We start from the raw sequence: 25,424 nt of genomic DNA, 5'->3' as shown, positions 1-25,424 counted from the left end.
AAGGTAGACTGATAACACGGCACACATACAGTTTCAGGAGCCATAGCGCTGCGGTGGCCTAATGGCAGATCTGTCTCGCAGTGACATGCGGATGCCGCCATCCCCTATGTTGGGCTCAGGGCCTGGCAACACTGATGCTGGCTGGTACAGATGACCACCATTTGTTGCCGCTGCACTGTCGTCCATCAGCGCTGTTGGTTGGGCCAAGTCACGGGCGACATCCCTCTTGATGATCTCCACGTTGACAATCTTCTCGGCTGAGCGTGGATCGGCAGCCCGAGTGATGACAACTGTTGACGGCGACACAACGCGAACGATGCGCCACCCAGGCTCGTACGGTGCCAGGCATTTGCGGCTCCGGGAAGGCCGACGTAACAGCACCACATCCCCTACGCTGTACTCTGCTCCTTCGATCACGCTCTCTGTGTCGTTCCGGGAGAGCTCTTCGTTTACGAGGTCTCTCACACGTGCCGGAGCGTCGGTGCCAGGGTGCGACGTCAGCTTCTGGTTGAGGAGCCGGTAGTCGAGGCAGGGCCGAACTGGCGTTGATGCCTTATGCTCCTGGGTAGCAGCGATGGCAGCGAGCAGAGGCAGCACACATCTCGGCTCACCATGCTTCACTAGCCAGCCGTTGCGGAGCCATTTTTCAACCTCATCTCCAAATAGCTGTTCCTGCTCCTTGGAGAGCTTGGATCGTGGGTACTCTCCAAGGCCTGACCCGATGCACGTAGTCGGCTCCGTCTTGTCCGCCCATTGCCACTGCACCTCCCACGCCTTGTCAGCCGTACTCCACCGGAGGATCATATCTGATGCCCGCAGCAAAACATCGCCATTGCTGAGCTTCTCCACGTCCGCGTGGTGAAAGTCTTCAGCGACGGCTCGTGCTTCCGACTCGGGGCGTGATGGATGCTCATCTGGGGTGCTCGACGCCAGCACCAATGGGCATGCAGCACTGACGGTCCCGAATACAACCCCCACCAGTTCTCCTGCGTCATACTGCATATGCACACCACCCAGAGTCGCGATGCTGTTAACTCCAATCAGCACATCAGCCTCCACGACAGACAGGTCGTCCACCACCAGCATGTCAGTCTCGGTCTCAGGTAGGCGAACCACAGCACTATCCAGCCGTGAGATCATACACTCCATGACTCCACGGACATCCACCGGACTGCCATCGATCGCATTAATTGTCGATGACGTAGGCCTGATATCCAAAGCTAGGTCGGTTGCCAGGGCGCTAGCTACAAGGGAGCGGGATGCACAGGTGTCCACAGCAGCTACTACACGCTTGCTTGGACCGCCGGACCATTTGATGTCCACAAAGATCCGTGGCAGACTGTCACCTCCACTGCTCAGGCATAACACCTTGGAGTCACCATGATCACCAGATTGCACAGGAGCAGCGGCTGCACTCCCACCCCGCTGCTTCTTCTGCTTGAAGGCCTTGAACTCCGCACAATCTCTCATCATATGCCCAGCCTCGTCGCAGAATAAACACGTCAGCTGACTGTGTTTGGCTTGCTTGTGGCTACCGGTGCCACTACTCGTGCTCGCAGGGCAGTTCCGCTTGAAGTGGCCAACTTGACCACACTTGTAACACAGGACACGTCTTTCGGAGTCGCGACCTGCACCTGCTGCAGCGGTCATCCTGGAAGAGCCTGATGGAGCCCGATCGTCTAGAGCACCGTAGCTCACTGCTGCCACACCGGGCTTCATCGATCGCTCCACGCTTCTAAGCCGCCTGACGTACTCCACGCAATCGTCGATGGTGTCCGTTTTTCCACTCATACGGAGCTCCTTCGCAAACTGAGAGGGGAGCCCGGAGAGAAACTGCCCGATCACTATTTTATTCTTCCCATCAGCATCAACCTGCTCACCAGACAAGGTGAGAAGCCTCTTCAAGTCCGCTGCGAAGTTGTCCACCGACTCGTCTCCTCGCAAGATCCTGGACGTAAACATCGAGTATGCTTGATCCGGTGCCATCCCAAAAGCGGCGGTCAGCTTCGCTTTCACATCGGCCGGCTTCTTCTTATCCGCTGCCGCCATCTCGTTCCACACGGTGAACGCCTCACCCTCGAGATAGAGCGGTAGATTCGCCATCTTCTTTTCGTCCGAGTCCCACTTCTGCAAGTCCGCGACAACTGAGAACTTCGCCCAGAATTCGCTCAGGTCGTCCCGACCCCCACGGAACGGTCTCAAGAAGCATTCAACTTTGGCCATCTTGCACTGCTACCCAATTCGCCCGACTAATCCGAGTTACAACACAAACTCCTGAGTCCCGGGTTTCGGCACCAAAAAGTGCTGTAACCGAATGGCGCCTAGTAGCATGCACTATGATCCGACACACCGCCAAAGACAACAACCGACCGTTCCTTCTTCGTTCTAAGATTCTGTTGAGTAAGAAAAGTGTACGGTATTATATGTGACCAAAAAGATACAGTGAAAGAAAAGCCTAGCAAAGCATTGCAAGGCACGTTGGTTCGGCTGCGTTGGTTCAGCTGCACGCTAGACAATGTTGGGCGGAAACCAAACACCACAACATTGCCAGAAACTAACTTGTTCACACCTACATACAATCATGAGTCCATACCGTGTCTGGTCTGGTTTGTTATGTTAGCAACCTAGAATGCATTGAACACATGGATTCGATCACAGGATTCACTGGTCAGAAATAGCTGTGCGGTGTAGACCAGGCTGAATATTGGCGGTCAATTCTTCAGCCTTGCAAGCTGTTGAATGGTGCAATCCCAGCACAAGCTGCTTTGGCTTCTGCTGTTGGATCGCTATCATCGCCTCTGGCGATGGGCGTCCAATGGTCCAAAATGGTATGTGTGTATGTTTGTGTGTGTGTGTGCGTGCGTGCGTGCGTGTGTGTAGACCAGGCTGAATAGTGGCGGTCAATTCTTCAGCCTTGCAAGCTGTTGGATGGTGCAATCCCAGCACAAGCTGCTTTGGCTTCTGCTGTAGCATCGCTATCATCGCCTCCGGCGATGGGCGTCCAATGGTCCAATGGTGTGTGTGTGTGTCTGTGTGTTTGTGTGTATGCAGAAAACTACACAGACCATGATTGCAGTGAAGAGTGTATGAACCGTGCTACAATAACCAGTTTATCATCGTCCTGAAAGTACTTCAAAATGTCTAACAGTAAGTCAGACCAGCAGTCCGCCATAATTGAATGTGCAGTATCTTAGCAACAAGCCTTTGGTTACATGTGATTACGAGAGCAAACAAGAAACAAAACTCCTATAGCCAACAGACAGGTTATAGAATGCAGATGCCTTGTAGAGAACCAAACCCATTATGGAATATTTGTTGCTTACAACCTTTGAGCTGGTGTTTTCCTGCCAACTTGACTTGTCATTTGACTAATTGTGACTGCCATCCCGCAGAGCCGTCCCTATACAAGAAATCCATCAAATGGTTCACTATGCAAACCTGCAAAAAAACACCTTCTCCCTGCTTAAAGTATAGTTTTACAGGGAGGTAGCTCCACATCAGTTAATTCAGATAATTACTCAGTTGTCATGGTGATTGGTTGTCCAGGATACTGTTTCATAATTATTACTCATGGTTATCTTTCCCTGCTGTTTCGATTAGTTAGACATTCCTGTATATTTGGTTTTGTGTCTTTTTGTATTCTTTAGATGAACCATTTGATGATCCCAAGTTCATTTCCAATATCTTACCCTGGATTTATAAGTTGGATACAACGAGGTTTCGACATGCTATGCAGGACAAATGCGTGTTCATAAGTACAACAGAAATTGAGACCTTGCTGCGTCTGGAGAAATACGAAGGAAAGGAAGTGCATAATTCTCACATCATCAATCTTATGAGTCCTGGAGGCACAGGTGCTTATAAACTACTCTGCAATGCAATCCATGACTTGGGTCCATTGTACAATGAAAAGTACCAAGAAATGCTTCTCCTGTTGCCTGTTGACCAGCGACCAACGGCCAAGACATCCTCTCACGAGACAGGTAATTGATATGTCCAGAATGGGGATGGTCACAAGAATGGTCTTGGGGTGTGGGTATACCAATTACAGTCTGAACGTCCCCAATTTAAACATTGCCATCAACCAAGCTTCTGCTGTCAAGGGAAATTTTAGTTTTGTACCTTACCAGCAGAATACAACTCATTACACCAAAGTGTCGGCTAGCTAAAAGTGAACTACACCCCTCTTGCGGCCGCGATACACAACAGAAGGCCAGCTGTTTAGTTGGAGAGAATACTTTGTTCTTTCTCTAAGGAGATGTCTGGACAACTGACGTATGACAACTGACAAGTGAATAATATCCAGGAAAGTGGTGCACTCATCAGGGCAAACGTTTTGCGCTCATCAGCACAAAAGGTGCACTGGTAAGCGATACAATGCTGTCCCAATGGGGTCCAGTGCGAAAAGTGTGTACAGAGCGGGTGACTATAAAGCCTAGTTCACATTCGACGGGGCACGACGGGACGTGACGTAAGGATCAACGAGAAGCGACGGGACAGTCTGACGGCGTCCAATGTGAACACCAGGAACGGGAACGCAGCCGTACTGCCGTACAGATCGGGAAGCGACGGGAAGAGTTTGATCGATCCAACTTTTCATACCGTAGACGGGCGTAGACGGGGATGCAAGTGTACAAAACAGCTGCATTTTGAGTGTGAACAGGAGACGGCGTTGTGCGCCGACTACTCCCGATTCGTACTTTGGAAATTTTTAGCATTTCGAACACTGTGCTTCCCATGATAACTCGCAGAATGGCTGACACGACTTGAGTTGAATTTTAGCAAGATACGGTCTGGTGTCACTTATGGTATTTTGGGATAGTTCAGGAGCGTGGCAGACGAACTGTTTTATCATTCCCTGGAGCTATAATTTGAATGGCACACCTTTCGGTGCTACTTTTTTTGGTGTTCATGAAAAACTGGTATTGCAAACTTGATTCCGCTTCATTCAAGGAGAAATAATTGAAAAGGAGTACCGAAAAACAAGAAAATAGGTCCAAAGGTCACCCTGTCATGGGCCGTGCCTTATGACTGGCGTAGTTCGCTGCTGAACGACGCAACGACTGCAGCATGTTGTGTCGTACGAATCGTACAAGATTTTACAGCTCACCCCAGCCTTCCCGACAGGCGTTACGTCTCGTACCGTCAGCGTTCCGTCGAATGTGAACTAGGCTTTATGCATGCGAGTACACACCTGTTGCAAAAGCGCAGCAGCGTGTACCACGATTCAGCAGCATGTACCATGTACCACGATTCAGCAGCGTGTACCACGATTCAGCAGCATGTACAACTCTATCCCCCACCGAAAAAGACATCCTCTCCTGAGGATGAAAGCAAAACAAATGAAGCCCAAAAAATTGAAGAAGACAGATCGGAGAAGACAGAAAGATGAAAGAAATGAAAATGTGAATGAGCATAAAAATGCGAGAATAAAACACAACATGTATGACCACAATTGTTGGACACGTGACGAGTAGCCGCACGCTGGACTCCACGATATTGCCGGGAGCGGCGAGACCGAAGGCACTCACGGACCGGGAGGACAGTGGCAGCGGAACTGGGTATCCAGGCATCTTGCAGCACAGGACGCACACTGGACGGTTGACCGAAAAACCACAACACAGCCGATGGGGTTACAAAAACTCACAGAGACACAAAGACGCACACAGAAATAAACATGGACTGACACAAACATCTCAACCATCGCCAAAAATCAGAAAAGAAAACCACACGAAGGAATGGAATAATAGCAAGGAAGAACACGTCTACAGAAACAGGAGCGATTAATCAGTGAGGACACCAGATACCACACAAACAAATCGGTTACCAATACGCAAAAAGACATTAAAGAAAAAATCACACAACGCTAACCCTGAATAGCCCCAGGGATCCACCCTGACAACCACATGGATAACACCATAATAACACATATAACATATAGTACATCCACTCGCAAAGCAAAAAACCAAAACCGTCAGGCACTTATTGTGACGCACATGTGACAACCAGCAACACCCAGAACCCACAGCACCCGCAAGGCAAACCGATTCAAATAAGAGCATGATCCCTCCAGCCCACCAGGCAGACCGTGGTTCACCAAGATCGGACGCTTGCCCACCCATGTGAACTGAAGAGACCCACATGCCGAAACACAATACAAAAATTAATAAGACGCTCACGAAAAAATTTCAACCTGGATCTATAACTAGAATCCTAGATACATTTTCGCACCTCCCACCAAACCAGAATCTAGCAGCTTTGCTACATTTTCGGCAGTGCATGCCCGAGCACGACAATGCTCCACACAGAACATGGAGAACAGTTTTTCAAGAAAACGCTGCCCTGTTCATTGTGTTGGATTTTGTGAAATGCAGCTGTGGAGTATCGACCAGTGATACTGGCAAACTTTGAAATTATTTTACAACAAAGCTGTACACAGCGTCAATCGAGATTACTCACATATTTGTTTCTTTTGTTGACGCCTTTCAGTTCAGTTTTTATGTACGTGTGTATGTAAACAGTACAATCAGTGGTTCACACAGACACACAGACACACACACAGACACACACACACACACACACACACACACACATACACCTTGGACCTTGGACGCGCTGCCATATTCTGGCTACGCGGACCCCATGGGGGGTTGAGCAGGTTCGGAACAGTAGGGGCGATGACGGGATAGGTCCTGTGGTCTACTGAAACGCCGACCGCAATTGCAAACGATACAGAAGGAGCTACGGTCTGTGTTGGTTGCTCTGGCCGAGCCACGGCTGCACTTGTGACATTTCATGCCTTGGCGCGATAGCACACAGCGGTTGCAGCGGGCGCAGTGGAAGCTGCAGCGTTCGCAGGACATATTGTTTGTAACCGGTGACTCAAGTGTGTCAGAAGATGCCTCTGCTGGTGATGTTGCACACATACACACACACACACAAACACTCGCACACACAGACACACACACACACACACACACACACACACACACACACACACTATCTACATTTAGGAATATACTTGTCAACATATCATCACAGTACATCTGTACAATGATATACCATCAAACAATTTGTTCTTTTTCCTCTTTCCTGTCCTGTGTTTCACCACAGTTGATGTTGCTACTATGCGTGCAGGCAGCAACACAGCTAACGATGGCACAGTGACATGTAATATACTGTTAGTGAATGATGATGGAGCAGACAATGGTGGGCACATTCAACGTCTTAAACAACATCTGCACAGAGTGAATACACATCTGTGCAAGACCACCGCTGATCATTCAGATCTAACTTGCTTGTCCGGCGATGTCAAGGATTGCTTCGTGCCCATGCAGGCTCTGACGGAGAAAGATGCTCTGCAGCTGACGTATCGTGCGCAACAAGCTGCAACTCGCTGTGTCACTGGAAGACAGCCAATATCTGACCGTACACCAGGCGTTGCTATCCCAGGAGCTAGACAAGATAAGAGTGACAAAGTGGAAGGAGGAAGGCAGTTTGTTCTGTCCAGCGCTAAGCAGCTCTTGTCTGATCCCCATTATTATGAAGGTGTAACTAGCGCTGGCAAAAGTGGTGTTGGTGTTGGTGGTGGTGATGACACAGTTGACGAAGACATTCTGGAAAGTTGCATCGTAATTGGGAACGCTGGGCAGGGAAAGACAACACTGAGCAAACGAGTCATTGCCGACATCATGGAGACAAAGACTGGAAATCTGGCAAAGATTGAATTCATTTTCTACGTGCCATGCCGTGATTTGACACGTACACAGTCGCCTGATTGGTTTGTATTTCTTGGTTTGGACAAGTTGGGCATCAGTAAACCGGAGCAATCTACCTTGCTAAGGTACCTAACAGAGCATTCTGACCAGGTATTGATCGTTATTGATGGCATCGACGAACTTGGCAGTGGTGGGTTTGGCAAAGGATCAGCAGCCCAAGCTGTAATATTGAGGAGCAGCAGCAGTGACCATTCACTACTACCTGATGCTATTGTAGTCGCAACTAGCCGACCGTGTGATGAAGCGTATCACCATATCCAGAGCTTCCGCTTACGTTTCCGACTTCTCGGCTTCTCGACAGACCAGCTCTTTGCGTACTGCTCACGACAGCTCGCAGAGGAGGTTGCCAAGAAGTGTATGACAGAGCTCTCACAGCCGCCCAACTGTCTGCTGAAGGAAGCCATTCGACAATCTCCACTCCTATGTGCTCTGCTCGTTCAGCAATATCCCATCAACAACTCGCTACCCTCCAGTGTGACACTTTTCTACGACCACTACTTACGCTCCTCAGTCGCAAAGCTGGAAAAGCGACGAGGAAAGTTTGGTCAAGTACGGCTTGCACATGACGTCATCAGTCACTGCAGTGGTGGCCGGCACTTCAGTTGTGGTGATCTTGTCAGTATCCCCGTGGTAATAGAACATCATTTGGAGCGCTATGTGAAGGAGACAAGCAACAATGATGAGGAGTGTGATCACCATGCTGTGGAGCTAGTCAAGGCATTGCACAATCTCTACACAATGTGTCTTGCAACATATCAAAGGGGCATGGCTACGTTTACATCCACGCTGTCAACCCTCCACCAGTCCATTTGTCAAGATCTCGGCTTACTGCTCAACCCTGGTATGCATCCGTCGTTCGTCGGTTCCACTCAGACTGTGTCCTTGACTCACTTGACACTGCAAGAGTGGTGTGCATCGAGATGCATCATTTCTTCTGACTCGTGCGTAGACATCATCCGCAGCTGCACCAACACTGTCGGCACAGACTTGAACACACTTGTCTTCTGGCAGTTTGTCTTTGGAGCACTAAAGCCAGACATTCTATTTTCATCATTGTTGGCTCTACAGTCTGAAAACAGCATCAGTGATCATACTGTCAGGAGCAAGAAGAAGATGCTTCTGTTCATGATGAGATGTTTGATGGAAAACCGCATTTCACTCCAACATACCCACACTCAGGGAAATCCCAATCAGGACACTGACATAATCACCCGTAGCTGCTATGCTATGTCAGCCAACCTCCTGGCCAGTGACGGAATTGATGTTAGTGGAATCCACCTTGAAGTTGTTGATGTGATGGCTTTACATACTGTTTTGGAGCTTGTAGACCATGTAAAGTCTCTGGATCTCGGCACTTGTAATCTGTCAAGTGACAGTGTCATTTTGCTGTCTGATCAACTGGATAAATGCGTCAAGGTGACTTTGCGTGGTGCCCATCTCACTGCAGCACCATTGGGAAGCATATCAAGCACACTGTCTAGATCAACACGGCGTACCCTCCAGGTTCTTGATATTAGCGGCGCAAGTTTGACCAGTGGATCTGCAGATGGAGCAGCACTTGCTGGATGTGTAAAACACCCAAGTCTAACGTACCTGGATGCACACTATACATTACTTGGCAATGATGGTCTGGCAGCATTTGTGAGCAACTTGGCTACGTGTAACAATCTCACAGATCTAGGACTGGGAAGGTGCAGTCTGGATAGTGGATGTGGATCTGACCTGGCAACACTGGTCACAAAGTTACCACACCTTGAAGCTCTATGGCTGGATAACAACTCACTCTCCAACAGTGACGTGTCATGTGTACTATCCAGTCTCCATTCTCATGATACCATACAGCATCTCTTCTTTACCAACAACAGACTGACTGATGAGCTAGCCGCTAGTGTGGTTGACTTTCTGCAAGCTCGTCGCGGTCGTGAGCACACTGGGAGTGTCAGCACAACACTACCACCATGCAGGGTTTATCTGAACGGCACTGGTGTAACAATCCGTCTTCTACAGGAAGTGGCTACGTCTAGTCAATGTGGTGGTGACGTAATCGACATTGGCAGCCGCTATGCTACTGGTACTTCAGTACAGACTCAGTCGATTGATTTTCTGGTCAGTGTACATGGTGGTCACCTACAGGGTCAGGTTGATGACTCCATGATGTCATCACTTGGTCAGTACCTTGCAACCAACACTGACCTACACCTACTGGACATAGCACTGTGTAACATCACCGATGCTGGAGCAACTGCTCTGGCAACATCTGGCCTTGCTGACAACACAGTGCTGAAATTCCTTGATCTGCACAGGAATAGGATACAGCTATCTGGTGTTGTGAGTATACTACAAGCAGTGACATCACCACAATCACATGTCAGTGCATTGGATCTGGAGCACAACCCAGTGTTTCATGATATACAGCCCAGTCATGCTGATTTCAAACTGCTATGCCAGCTTCTCTCTGGATTCCACCGGCTGCGCTTCATTTCATTTGCCAGGACGGGCATGAGTGATGAAGTTGGTGCAAGTATCCTACACTCTCTCCATCACCATGCGCGTATTGAATGGATGGATATGGCAAACAATGAGATTGATGATGCCACAGTGCATGCCCTGGTGGATATGATGAGGAAGAACACAAGCTTGAGATTGATCAGCCTCGAGTACTGCAAGATCACCGATGATAGCATTCAAGCCATGCTGCAGTCACCAGGCATCATGAGGATGGAGGGTGTACACTTGTACGGGAACCCATGCTCTATGGACAAACTTCGACGGCCATTGTACAATTCCATGCTACGGTATAGCAAGTCTACTGTCCTGGAGTTCATCTCGGATTGATTGCAGGAAGACGTTGCACAACATCAGCATATTCCCAGGTATGTGTTGTACAGTAGTAGATGTACAGTGTTGATGAGTGTATGAAATACGGGTACACCTGTTTGTTGATGAATAATGATGATCAGACAGACACTACACTAGTCACCCTAGCCAGACTCTCCATCTACAGATGTGTGTACTTGACCAGTACCATAAAGTCTGCAGCAAACTTTCCGGTCCACCTCAGCTGGTCTGTATCAGGGAGCAGTAAAGCGCGATGCACAATATCAATTCTGCGATGCGATGAGCGTCGAGCGAAAGTCTTTTTTCGAATCGCACGAAGAGTCTTCGATGCACAATGCACGGCACATCGTTGCAGGGCATGCACAGTCCAAACTGTACGCGAGCTGTCATGTGCGCCCGCCGTGTAGAAAGTGATGCGCATCGCTCGTCGCTTGTCGCAGAAGTTGAACTAGGCTCAACTTTCCGCGATGAGACCTGCGACGGAGGTGCGATTCAAAATTTTGCAGAAAAACATTTCGATCGCATTGCTCGTCGCTCATCGCGTCGCATAAGTGATATTGTGCATCGCGCTTTAGCCAGTTAGTTGTAGAATGCCAGTAGCGTCGGTCAGTGTCGTGCAATGTTATCGCATGAGCTGATTGTTCAGTAACATGTAGGCTTTGCACAGCAAAGTCTAGTTAGCCCTGGCACACGCGCAATATTGGCATATTGCTGTGAGTGTGTGTCACGTGACTATCCCTGCACGATTTACAAGCTGGCAAAATTGTACAGACATCCTGTTAGTGTTATCGTGTCATATCGGAAGACGTGTCTTCTTCAAGCTCTTCAATTGTCGGGATGTGAAGGAGCGTTCCTTTGCACTTGATTTCTTCATGTGTCAAAATGCAGTTTTAGCTTTTAACCCAGGCCCACGGGTACACACGCAAGTCAGGTCACACGCACACACACACACACGCACGCACGCACACACACACACACACACACACACACACACACACACGCACACACACACACACACACACACACACACGCACGCACGCACGCACACACACACACACACACACACGCACGCCCTTGGACCTTGGACGCGCTGCCATATTCTGGCTATGCGGACGCACACACACACACACACACATTCATGTACATAAACATAATAGCAGACACTCCGTCTGTGCGTACAACGACGTACTCGCGCACACACTCACAAGCAATCAACACATAGGTTTGGGGGTTGCCATGACTTCATTTTGATTAAATGTATTAAATATAATAGTATGTGATGATAGACCAGTTCCAAGACAGCGACGATAATATTTGCGTCATATCATCACATTCGGTCGTCAGTAATTCGCACCGCCCACCGGCGGCAGACGCACGAATGGCCCACCATCATATTGTATGTGTGTGGTGTGACGCCTCATGCCAGGCAGTTGTGTGAGTTCTTGGCCACCGAGGGCTAGCCTGCAGCTGCCCACCGTGGGCCGGTGACATGAGCGGCTGGGGAGGTCAACAGCCAAGCCACTGAGGGCTAAGTAATCCTGCCTGCTGTGGACCGTTAGCATACTGCCCACCGAGGGCGCACAAATGGCAGACATGGCCAGAAACATGCCCGCTGCGGGCGTATGAACGGCTGCCCAGGCCTACAGCTTATCCATCGAGGGTTAAAGCATACTGCCCAACTGAGGGCGCGAGAGAAGCGTATAGCCGGACCGAGGGCGCATGATTATAGCCCGATCGAGAGCGCATGATTATAGCCCGACCGAGAGTGCATGATTATAGCCCGACCGAGAGCGCATGATTATAGCCCGACCGAGAGCACATGATTATAGCCCGACCGAGAGCGCATGATTATAGCCCGACCGAGGGCGCATGATTATAGCCCGACCGAGAGCGCATGATTATAGCCCAACCGAGGGCGCATGATTATAGCCCGACCGAGAGCGCATGATTATAGCCCGACCGAGGGCGCATGATTATAGCCCGACCGAAGGCGCATGATCATAGCACCACCGAGGGCGCATGATTATAGCCCAACCGAGGGCGCACGAACGGCCGCCGAGGCCTGAAACCTGCCTACTGAATGCTAAAGCATACCACCCAACCGAGGGTGCACAACGGCCGTCAAGGTCAATAGCCTGTCCCCGAGGGCTACAGCAAACTTCCCGCCAAGGGATAAAGCGTAGTACCCACCGAGGGCCAAAGAATGCTGCCCACCGTGGACCGATTATATACTGCCCGCCGAGGGCTGAATCATACTGGCTATTGAGCAAACGAACAGCCACCGAGGCCGACAACCTGCCCGCCAAGGGCAAAAGCATACTGCCCGCTAGGGCCGACCTCATACTGCCCAGCGAGGGCAAACGAACGACCACCGACGCCAAGAACTCACACAACTGCCTGGCATGAGGCGTCACACCACACACATACAATAATTATTATGATGGTGGGCTGTTCGTGCGTCTGCCCCCGGCGGGTAGTGTGAATTACTGACGACCGTATGTGATGATATGACGCAAATATTATCGTTTGCATTCTGGGAACTGGTCTATCATCACTTTGCTGAAGTAATCAAAATGAAGTCATGGCAACTCCCAACTTATGTGCTGATTGCTTGTGAGTGCGTGCGCGAGTACGTCGTTGTACGCACAGACGGGGCGTTGGAGTGTCTGCAATTATGTTTGTGTACATGAATGTGTGTGCGCGTGCGTGCACATGCGCTTGCGCATGTGCATATGCAGAGGTATGCCCGGAGACCTGGGTGTTTACACGTGGGCCTGGGTTAATGGTGGTGTTAGTGGACATCATAGCGTAACTTGTAGTTCCTTGGTCCTTTTTCTTTTCTATTTTCTATATGCAGGTCATTTCTTTGTGTGTTGAATTTGAATACGAGAATGACCGTACTGCCTACGAACTGCCTGTCTTTCCAGAAGGCCAACATTTTTGTGCGATTTGTGTGCATGTGTGTGTGTGTGTGTGTGCGTACGTGTGTTTGTGCATGCATCTTTGTGTGCATCGTGTGTGTGTGTGTGCGTGTGTGTGTGTGCATGCATGTATAATTTGTTCTTTAAAAACTTTCTATCACTTCCAGCCGTTGCTGAAGGAGTAGGCAAGGACAGAGCTGACGTAATGTTCAAGTTTGATCTACCAACCAACAGTCAATGATTGCACAACTTCCAGAATGGTGTGTGTGTGTGTACGTGTGTGTGTACGTGTGTGTGTGTGTGTGTGTGTGTGTGTGTGTGTGTGTGTGTGTGTGTGTGTGTGTATGTGTGTGTATGTGTGTAGGCGTGCAGCACACATCACACTGAGTATTGAATTCACTTGAGTAGAATGTAATTTGTGTGTGTACTGTTTTCAATGATTGTATTGTGTAGCATGCATGACTCTGCTAAAGAAACAGTTCAATGATCAGTTTTCTGGTTATTCTAGAATTTACGGATATAATTCCTCACAGTCAAGTATACACACAAGAATACATGTTACTGGTAGTGCAACTGCTGATGTTGCAGACAATACTTCTGTTCATACTGTTGCACACTACGTAGCTCTCCGTAACGATTCTTCTCTTGGTTTTGTTCATGTGGTTATTGTCACGAGCAAGTGCTGAGTACACTGTACAATAGTCTTATAGATATGTATATACAGTATAATTATACTGATGGTGTTCACTGATCTTCTGCTTCTGCTCTGATAGTCGATTGCTGATGTACGTGTTTGTCAATGTTGACACCAATGCCACCATTTAATGAAATACATTCATTATTTCTGGTGGTACGCTTGATCAGCTGTAGCCGGCACTCTCCTGCTCCTAATGACTGTGACGAAGAGTTTATCTAGTCTTGGTGTGATGAGACGCGCGGAAACTCCATTGCTCTCAGTCCACACTGCACCGCGGCCATGCTGCATCACCTCATCACACATGATACAGCTGTAATGTATTTCCTTGATCTCAAGCATTCAGTCACGGTCTGCACTGCACCCCGGGCACCATTCCAGAGAGGGCAGTATTACCCCCCAGTACAGCGCACCATTCCAGAGAGGTCATTATTTTATTACCCCCAGTACACATAGTACATTGCACCATGTAACTTTGCGGATATCTACTGCATGTAGATGATGTCAAACTTACACTGTACTGTTGGGTTAGAAAGAACTGGGGGGTCAGCCTGGTAGTAGCCTAGAGCATTCCTATTTTCATGTACTATGGTTTATGCACAGTTGAGTTACTGTCTATACATTGGTATGCTGTGCCAGGGTGAAATTCCAGCCTGCATGTCCGTTTTTCACCTAACCCAACCGTTCTTCAGCACCCCACAGTACAGCTGTGTGTACTCTTGATGATGTAACCATGCACTGGTCATGTGACTATAGATATTCAGACAGACCGTACACATATACACACACGAGTGCAGTGTAGCTGGCTCAAACGTGCAGCGACGTACAAAACAACAGCAAATAGATGGTAGAGTGTTGATTACTGTTGCAGGCAAGAACAAAAAGGATAGATTCAATAGATTGGATAGCTTTCAGTATGACAGCAGGCAAGCCGGGGTGACGGGGAAATCACTGATCACGGTAAACTCACGTCATCTCAATAAAAATGATACGTAAACGGCGGCGGAGGCAGCAGGCGATGGAAAGTAACCCGGTACATGATTCACTACGTGTACTATGCTGAAGATGCTGAGAACAAAAACACACAACACACGCAAACCACACCACGATGGTGTGTGCAGAGCAGTAAAACTGAACATGGGAGGGAGATAAAGTGTGTACTGTGTTGCCATGGTACCCACTGCTGCTGCAGCTGTACATACAGATATTAGAGGTATGTAAACAGGAGAATGACGTCATGTCTGCTGCTAGTAATACTATTAGTCTTGTAGTAATGATGAGCTTACTTGCTTACAATAGGTCAGGAATACTAACACATATTCATATGATAACTTCACCATTGCCAGCCACTGGCTATGTAACTCTGTAGTTGTTGCTGTGTTGTATGGGCAGAGCACAAATACTTCACACTTACATTGATATGCAGAGTATCATCTTTGATCACCCATACAACCACGGCTACATAAGCTACCAGACACTGAGATCACGGGCCGAATGCTTCATGACGTGCATCTTCCTTGAACCTGTTGCAAAAGGCACATACATAGAACACAATGACATCCACTTGGATCATTGTTTCCACAGGCCAATCACTACAGAACACAGAAATGAAACTGTCGGCTAAACCAAGAAAACACAAAAACCACCAAGGAACTACAAGTTACGCAATAAAGTCCACTAACACCATCAGTTACAGGGGCATCTGAAGGTATTATAGTGTGGTAAGGTCAGTCATCTGAAGTACAAGTTACTCGTGGGGGAGGGGTGGCTGAGTCGAAATTCTGGAAATTTAGAGTCCAAATCAGTGTATTTTATTGGTTCACGGGGTGGTACCTGGGGAAAAAAAGTGATACGGGCAATAGCGTAGTGACCGTAGCATGTTCAACACCCCTGTGTCACATGACAATCAACTCATGTGATAACATTGCACGGCACTGACCGACGGTACTGACCTTCTACAACTAACTGGCTATCACCTCTAGCTCTAGCAAGTCTTGGATGCGCACTCCAACAGCATTCCAACTTGGAATGTTCTTAGTTATATGATAACATAGGAGGGGAAGGTGAGCACAACCAAGACAAGCACAAGCTGAAAGTCTTAGCTGTGAAGGCCGATGTACATGCATGTCCATGACGATACTGGCAAGACCATTGGACAGTACGGTCAAACCAAGATTCAAGGACGCATAGCAACATAGCACACAACTTGTCTGGCTCTAAAGATTCAACATGCATGAGCTGATTGTCAAGTAACTGGTGGTGTTAGTGGACATTATAGCGTAACTTGTTGTTCCTACACAATAACCAACAAGGCGTCGCAACCCATACCCGCTGAGCAATGACACAAATTCCACTAACAAGGCTAAGAGAAATTTATATTTTAGAATACAAGTCATGCAGTACCGTATTTTCCGGAGCATAAGCCGCACCCCCTCCCCCTCCCCCCCCCCCCCCCCCACATTTTTTCGCCACGAAATACAGACATCTATTTGACGATCACTGTTATTTTGGTCATTGGAATATAAAATAGAGGTTGTGACTTCGGCGATGATTTTGTTTAGGAATGGGTTTGCTCCCACACTGGAGCTCGCGCTATTTCGCCGACGACTTGACACTTGACTGACTCACGACTGCCATCCAGAGAACACGAGAAGTCCATTCTCTGGATGGCAGTCGTGAGTCAGTCAAGTGTCAAGTCGTCGACGGAATAGCGGGAACTCCAGTGTGGGAGCAAACCCATTCCTAAACATTGGAACATAAGCCATTCTTTTGGGTGAATTTTGAGTGTTCAAAGTGTGGCGTTGTCTCCAGAAAAGACGGTACGTAATTCCAATACCATCGACATGACGGAAACCTCGTGCCCATGCACGGTCACTTTGTCTGGCCAACTCAACCACACACGAGAGTGTATGCATGACTACACACACACACACATCCTTGAACCTTGAACTTGCCCATTGCCAGAGGCAATGATAGAGAAAGGACTAATATGGCGGCAACCGGCAGAAAGGTTCGTGGCACACAATACACACACACACATACTGTACAAACACACACACACACATGCACACACACATACTGTACACACACACACTCACACATACACACACACACACATACTGTACACACACACACACACACGTACACACATACTGTACACACACACACACACATGCACACACATGCAGTACACACACACACACCTTTACCTTGCCCATTGCTTAGCAATGATAGCGCATAGTTAATTCTCCAGTCCACTACAGAACGACTGATTGCGTTTCAGGTCGCCACTTCGACGGAACATGCGGCCGCAGGCGCAACCGTAGCCAGCAGCAGAGGGTGCCTTGGGTGGTCGACGGGCAATGGTACGCCACTCCGGACTGTTCTGGGCTGCACCGTACCATCAACATGTTGGTACCGGTGGCTCAACCGACGAAACGTCATCCATAATGACGTCCTCCACCTCGTGCGTGGACCATGCGCGGGACGCGGGGCAGGCAGTTCACCGAAGAGAACACACTTGGGCAACCGGTGATCTTCCATCCGTGTCACGTGTCCAAGCCAGCGCAAACGCCGTTCCCGTACGATGTGACCAATGTCCTCAGGCACTCCAAGGGTCTTTGCAAGGGCTGAGGACGCGCGCGCGCACACACACACACACACACAAACACATACATACACACACACATACACACACTTGTGCTTGTTGCTCACTTCCAAAACTGGTCATGTGGGTCTCCCCGGGAGAGGGGAGAGAGACTCAAAAGGAATCTTGGAAAGATGACTCAATTGGCTATTGAACCGCCCAATGGCTAAAACCCCCTGAAATCCCCAAAACTCTGGGTGGAATTGAAAACTTTCCCACTTATGGGCTCACCACACCTCAGTAAGTGGGCGAGGACAAGTTGCAGAAAAAGGATTGACGGAATCAGGGTATCCGTCCCGGGATCCAACTGCAGTTACCCCTGCCCCCAGTGAAGGTAATACTTGCTACTAGTGTGGGTGGCTAAATCAGAGTGGATCTGATATAAGCTTCACTAGCACCATTGATTACACAAGAGTTAATCTAGCCAGAATCAGTCCATGGTTAACAGGTATGTATACTTCAAATAGAAAGTATATGAACCCTGCAACCAACAAAGGTGGCAGGTACAACATTACACCTTCAAGCAGCCAAGCCTGTTGGCAACAGACCCAACACAATCAGGCATAAGTGTACCTACCAACCGAACTAGCTGGCACTAGTCTTGAGTTGTCGTTGTCCTGTTCTCCTTCTTGTCTACACTCTTGTACTTTCATAATTCAATACTAGAACACTCTTGTGTTTTGGTGTGAGGGGACTTCATTAGCCGGGAGCAGCTAACACTGGTGGCAGCGGTGGGATTCGAACCCACACCTCCGGGGAGACTGGAGTGCCCACATACACACAAACACACACAAACACACACACACACACACACACACCAGGTAATCGGAGCGTGTGGAGTGCCACTACCTGGAAAAATGAAGACGGAATACTAATCAGGATGTTACATGTATGTTTGAGTGACACTTTTATTTTATCTTGTTTCAAATTTCTTCCACACAATCAACTAATTACTTACATGACATGTACTTACTTCCCATCATCTCAGTTTTCTTTTCTATTCATCCATCTGCACTCCATATCACTCCGTATCACTGTTGTAGAAATATTCCTCCAGGTGTGTACTAGTCTCCACAGCCATGTGATGACACTTTGGGACACGTCCCTAACACCATAGCACTCTCCAGTTGTAGTTTTACATTTGCCCAGATTATCTGTGACCACAACACGAAATGCATAGCGGCAATCGATGGATGAAGTGTTCATTCTACACTACAGCCTACAGGAGCTGCTAATGCAGAGCATTTTTACACGCTCGATCCCGGCGCTCCGCCTCGTTGCGCCGTTGGTGACACTGACCATGCACGGTCACAAGAGATGTCTCAGTAAGGTAACGAGCACCACAACACTGTCGAGATCAATGAGAAAGAGAAAACACTGAAAACAACAAAAGAAGAATCAAAGTCAAGTGCATGTATGCGCCTTTTGCATGTGTTGCCACTGGCAACTGGTTCGGTGGAGAGGACGATTTCTTTTGCGATTTTTACTGCAGTGGCCATGCAGTCTATATCTAGGGATCTGTTCCTATGCGCGTCTAGTGCTACCGGTACTGACAGTCTGTGTACTGGCTCTGTACTCAGTAATGCCGAGTAATCATGGTAATTAATTATTTACCGGTAATGGCAGCTGACTATATTTTTGGAGAAATACTACTAGTACTCACTAGTCCTGGAGTGTCATTGTAGTAAAAAGTAACAATGAATGGCGATAGCATCTAGGAAGGATCGCTACCCTAACGTGAAGGAAAGGCCTTGCGCGGCTGCTCTACGAAGTTTTGCAGAAAGACTCAAAGTTAGTTGCTGGACGAACAACTCGCTGGGGCCGGAAAACTTGGCCCCAACGATGGAGTTTGGTGAATCATCAAGCATAATGTCTTGTAGCAGTGTTCACCGAGGAAGGAGAACGCTCTAGCCGCTGCTGTTGTCCGTTTCATCCACGTTGGGCGTGAGCTGCACCGCGCCTATTGTGTTTTAGTATTCCATGGACACACATTAGCATTCTGAGCGATTGTGGAGCCACAATTTACTTCACACGGCGTTGTATTGTCCACGAGCGCAAACTTCATTATCAGCAGTAACTGTTACTCTTCATCCTACATGTAGATTTGGAGTATACACGGCCTTGTCAGGACAGCGACAGCTCTACAGAGTGTTCAAGTGAGAAACATTAATTTCAATTGTTGGTGGACGAACAAATCCCTGGTTCCGAAAAACGCGGCCTGCATCGATGGTGTTTGGTGGATCATCAAACAGGGTGACCAGCAGTGTTCACCGAGGAAGGAGAACGCACTCGCCACCACTGTCGTCCGATTCATCCAAGTGGGCGTTAGCTGCGCTGCGCCTATTGTGTTTTAGTATTCCATGGATGCGCACTAGCGTTCTCAGCGATTGTGGAGCCTTGTCTTCATCATGCAGCGTTGCACTGTCCAAGAGCACAAACGTCAGCAGTGACCCAGCATCATACATGTAGATTTGGAGTATACACACCATGCGCCAATGGGCCTTGGCACAACAGCGGCAGCTCTACGGAGTGTTCAAGTGAGAAACATTTGTTTCGACTATTGGTGGACGAACAAATCGTCGGTGCTGAAATACGTGGCATGCGCCGATGGTGCTTGAAACATCAAGTCTGGTATATGGTGGCTGCCAATGTTCATCAAGGAAGGATAACACTCAGGCCGTCGCCCGTCATCCATTTCGTTAGCTGTACTAAGTCTATTGTGTTCTTGTACTCCATGGACACACAATCATGAAGCATGGCGTCTGAGCTGTGTTCACAGAGCGGGGAGATGCTCTCGCCGCTATCTTATCTGTCCTGTGTATTCCCAAGTGTCGAAGGCTCACAACGATGGCGTTGGACAAGTGAAATAAGATGGAATCAACGTAAGTACGCATGTGTACTCTTACTGACTGTTACATAAGTGGGGTGTAAGAGCTAATTCATATGGTGTTGTGACATTCACATGTACGAGTTTAGTGTGTAGTACTGTCTTGTTACGTACTGAGTTCTATGACTGTTTTGTCTCCATATACTGCATGCATTCACGTTACACACTTATCAGTTTGACCCTGAGTTCATGTCTGCTATCCCGTGTCTCCTCTGCTTCTTATTGTTTCCACATGGTTCACGGTGTAGCGCTGCACGTGTTCCGTCAGTTTGAACTTAAGCACAAATCGCAACTACTTGTGCTTTCAGACATGCCACGTGATTCACGGTTGCCAGGGTTTGAGCCAATCAGAGCGCTTACAGGCAGGTCCTGAACCCCTGATCATGCCCTGCCTGCCAGCTGTACTACAATAATTATTATTATGTCACGTACCTGCACGCGCACGGTTCTCCTGCGCTTGGGCTTGCTTTCCCTTGGTAGTTGGAAGTCAGTGGCTGTTTTAGGACTCTTAGATTATGTACAGAAAGTGGTGGACATCACGCAAGTGCATTGTAAATAAAAGGGAGTTTGTCAACTGACAACCGCATAATTTTCGACATCATTAATAAAATAATTTTCATCTAAAGAGTGAATAGCAACTAAATAGAGCGGTTGTCAGTTGACAAACCCCCTTTTATTTAGATTATGTACTGTATAGCAGGAAATTTTCGGACGGAATTTATTTTCGTACGATTTCGTACACGGCCTCTTTTGTACTAAAATTATTCCGTACTAAAATTTGTTCATGTGAAATTATGTACACTATACATGCATACTGCTTGCGAACACGTGTATTTAGAATGCAGCACTGTACGAAAATATAATCCGTCCGAAAGGTCGAAATTTGGCTTTGTCCGAAAATTTCCTGCTATACAGTATCTGAAGTAAACACAACGTAGAAATATCACAATTGTCTCTTGTGTATTATATCCGTCTGATGTCACCAGATCGTCACATGGTGCTGTGACCAGGATACGGATCATGACGAACGCTGATTCAACTGGACGAATCGCAACCTGACGACGAAGAATCGCGAGGCTTTTCAGATGCTGGGACACAATGGAAACTGAACGACTTTAGAACAGCACTGAAGCGTTATGTTATCATGCAAGACGCCTTTCTGCGCCGCACAAACACAGGCGATACTACAGCAGAAGATGTCACTCATTATTCTGCAGGTGCACTGGTGACAGGCGCATGCAAGTTCACGAGAAGGAAGCGGTCTGATGGTATCTGGAATGCCAGCAGTATGAGAGGGTGTGCATTCTGCGGTGGATCTCACCTGGACAAGAGCTGCACGAAATACACAACAGTAGCACAGCGGAAAGAATAACTGATTGAACAGAAGCGTTGCATTGTGTGTTTGCGCACAGGACACCGGTCAACTCAGTGCAAGGACACCCGCAAGTGTAATGTGTGTTCTCGCATGGGTCACCAATCAGAGTCACCATCATGTCACGATCTGCCCTGAATCTCAACAGAAATCTGACAGCAGTACCAACATGGTATCTGATCAGCCTGTGTTTGACGAGGTACCAGTATCTAGCGCAACAGCAGCTAGTGCAGTATCAACCAGTATCGCTATCGACCGAAAGATAGTCAGTCGTCTTGATCGGTGCAGATTTCCTCTGGGAGTTTATGACGGGGAGCACCAGAGGACTTCCGTCAGGACTACAGGCTCTGCCTACCACAGTCGGTTTTGTGGTGACTGGCCGGACACGTCACCCCAAGCACTCAGCTACGCCGATGAGCAGCCATGCCAGCTATCGTTTCTCTAACTGATGCGATTTCCGACTCCTGCACCATCTCAGATCTGTGGGACTTGGACTGCGTTGGCATCCAGGATTCAGCCAATCTTCTAACAACGACCTAGCAATTAGGCAATTCATCTCAACTGTCATTCAACTCGATCGTTTCCGGTCTCTATCCAAGCGCCTAGAAGTAGAGTCGGAACTCAAGGTCAAATGCGACGACGTGATCCAGCAGCAGCTACGACAAGGCATCATTGAACAAGTGAGTCCTTCTACACCTGTGGGTGCCAGAGTGCCCTATCCGCCTCATCAACCAGTCGTGATACCACAGAAGACGATCACAAAAGTCAGAATTGTCTATGACGCCTCAGCCAAAGCCAGACGCACTTATGTGTCCCTGAACGACTGTTTGCAACGTGGCCCAGCTTTGCTGCCAGATCTGTTTGGCATTGTTCTACGATTTTGCCTGCCACCAATCGTTATGACCTGCGATACTGAGAAGGCCATTCTACAAATCAGTGTCAACCCAGCATACAGAGATGCGACACGATTTCTGTGGTTCGCCAACTCCGACAGTACATCAGCCTGGCAACGTATCGCTTCTGCCGGGTACCGTTCACGCTCATAAGCAGTCCATTTCGGCTTGGCGCGTCTATACAGCATCATTTGGCACAGCAAGATGACAAACAGCTAGCAGTGGCTATTGGTGAGAACATTTTCTGCTGTGCCATTGGAGTGTGCACTATACACGTACCCTGCTCTTTTGTTGGCACCGCCTCTGTAACTTACTGCATATAATAGGGTGCAAGGTGACCGTTGTCGGTTTATATGTACTCCAGTTATTACACCGTGCATGCACTGAGTCTGTGCTGTACTGTGCCGCATCCATAGGTGTTCGTTTGCGGTAGCGCAAGGTGACACGCAAGGTTGATGTATTGTGTCGTCCGCTGCTATTTGAAGCTCTCGGAGTCGGAAGCGTTACCTCTGTTTCCCCTGTTCCTCCCTGCGCGGAGTCTGTAGTTCTGGCTTGCAGTCGCTGTTACATGCATGTTGGCAGTTGCATGTGTTTTGGTTTTCAGTTGTCTTTATTTGTTTTGTGTGGACGACAGTTCAATATTCTAGCAGTTGTTACACTACCCATGTTCCGTAGTTATCTGCTGTTGGTGTTCGAGAGAGCAAACTGTGTTCTTCTCCAGAGTGGAGTAAACCATTCTCTTGTGTCTGAGGAAACCCTGTGTGTTGACGAAGAGGTTGACTTGGCTGTAGAGTGAAAGTATCACATGGTCACATGGTCCACAGTATCTTAGAACTAGCTTAGGGTCTTCTGGCGTATGGTATATGTGAGCAGCATGAGAGTGAAGTAAAAGACTATTAGCTCAAACATTCAGTCTTTCAAGAGTAGGTGTTTCATCACGGAATAGGTTCTGCAGTTCACTTACACACTGCAACAATGGACCAGCAGTGTCCAGCAATAGAGTCATGTGGATATGTACCGTATGCATACTCACAGCTGCAACTGAGGCCAACGCCCCTTGGCTGCTTGACTTCTCACTCGATTTTAATATTCACAACAGTAAGACTCTGTGATCAATCATGGCTCTGTGAGCAGTTATGCTTCCGTTGTAGTCACAAACGCCCCATGATCAATCACAAAACTAAACTTGGCAACCCGCAGTCACAGCTTCCATGGTGCCCCAAGACCAGTCCGACCAGAGATGACTAAATCTGCAGGGAGTTTCATAATCTGTTCATTGCAGAGTCCACTATACTGTGATTCTAGAGGGTGGTAGCGTTCCTGCAGTTGCGGAAAACTCGGCTGGAAGTGTCACGTGAAACCTGATTTTTAAAGACTTTTATTATTAATTAATTTTGTTTACTATGAGCCTATTATACGCGATACAGGCTCAGAACACACTTTTCGTCTAGTTGGCATATCAGGGATATTGGGCGGAGCAGCTGGAGCAGCCCATATCCCCAATTATGACACGCGAGTAATAGTGAAATACGATTGGTGTATTGTGCTGGACTGACTGCGGTAATGTAAAGCTAAAATCAAGTAGTCAGTTTCACTTTGCCCTTAGCATGGCCTTGTCATGAAGGTGCCACATACGTGGAAAGGCAACATGCCGGCTAATCTCCCTGAGAAGTTGAGTGGTTATCAGCAGGCGATGACGCTGTGTCGATGATGACCTGTCGATGCCCGACAGGAGCCTTGCGAGGAGAGTCATTGGGCCCGACGGGTAGGTAAAGCCAACTTCCACATGAAGTTTGCGGATGGCCGACAAGTGTAGACATGGACAGATCAGGGCTGAAAAGTTCTGAACAACTCGGCAGCAAAATAACACAAAGTAAAAAGTCATCACCTGGCAATGGATTGCAGGCATGCACTTGACAGAACTGGAAGCAACGGGTATCGGCGGAAAAATATTTCCGACTGGTGCCAGTGCTGGTAGCTGCAGCACGGAGTCCGTCAACTGAGAGTTGGCAAGACTGGCTGATCTGGCTCAGCTGCTGTTTCCGGAGCCCTTGATGTTTCAAACACAATCGCCGCAGGCCATGTTTTTCGGCACCGACGATTTTTTCGTCCACCATTTTTCTCACTGGACACTGCGTAGAGCTGCCGCTGTTGTGCCAAGGCCCATTGGCGCATGGTGTGTATACTCCAAATCTACATGTATGATGCTGGGTCACTGCTGACGTTTGTGCTCTTGGACAGTGCAACGCCGCATGAAGATAAGTTGTGGCTCCACAATCGCTGAGAACGCCAGTGTGCATCCATGGAATATTAAAACACAATAGGCGCGGCGCAGCTAACGCCCACTTGGATGAATCGGACGACAGTGGTGGCGAGTGCGTTCTCCTTCCTCGGT

General features: G+C 48.3%; 1 protein-coding gene and 1 long non-coding RNA gene across 2 annotated transcripts in view; both read left to right on the top strand.

Moving 5' to 3' along the window:
- The window catches only part of LOC135818604 (uncharacterized), a 73,120-nt gene extending 60,069 nt beyond the window's left edge, over positions 1 to 13,051 (top strand). Inside the window, exons 4-6 of the mRNA XM_065331989.1 lie at positions 3,052 to 3,147; positions 3,648 to 3,983; positions 7,114 to 13,051. Coding sequence (XP_065188061.1) covers positions 3,138 to 3,147; positions 3,648 to 3,983; positions 7,114 to 10,613 — 3,846 coding nt within the window. The 5' untranslated portion in view covers positions 3,052 to 3,137 and the 3' untranslated portion in view covers positions 10,614 to 13,051. The remainder of the gene's footprint in view (positions 1 to 3,051; positions 3,148 to 3,647; positions 3,984 to 7,113) is intronic.
- A 6,359-nt stretch (positions 13,052 to 19,410) lies between these two features.
- LOC135818597 (uncharacterized) lies at positions 19,411 to 23,690 on the top strand. The gene is made up of 2 exons (XR_010553717.1): positions 19,411 to 20,759; positions 21,751 to 23,690. It is a non-coding gene; the product is annotated as an uncharacterized LOC135818597 (long non-coding RNA).
- The last annotated feature ends 1,734 nt before the right edge of the window (positions 23,691 to 25,424 follow it).

This window comes from Sycon ciliatum, chromosome 5 (assembly GCF_964019385.1).
Source record: "Sycon ciliatum chromosome 5, ocSycCili1.1, whole genome shotgun sequence".
NCBI classification, from domain to species: Eukaryota; Metazoa; Porifera; class Calcarea; order Leucosolenida; family Sycettidae; genus Sycon; species Sycon ciliatum.
This window is presented reverse-complemented; position numbering and strand designations above follow the sequence as displayed.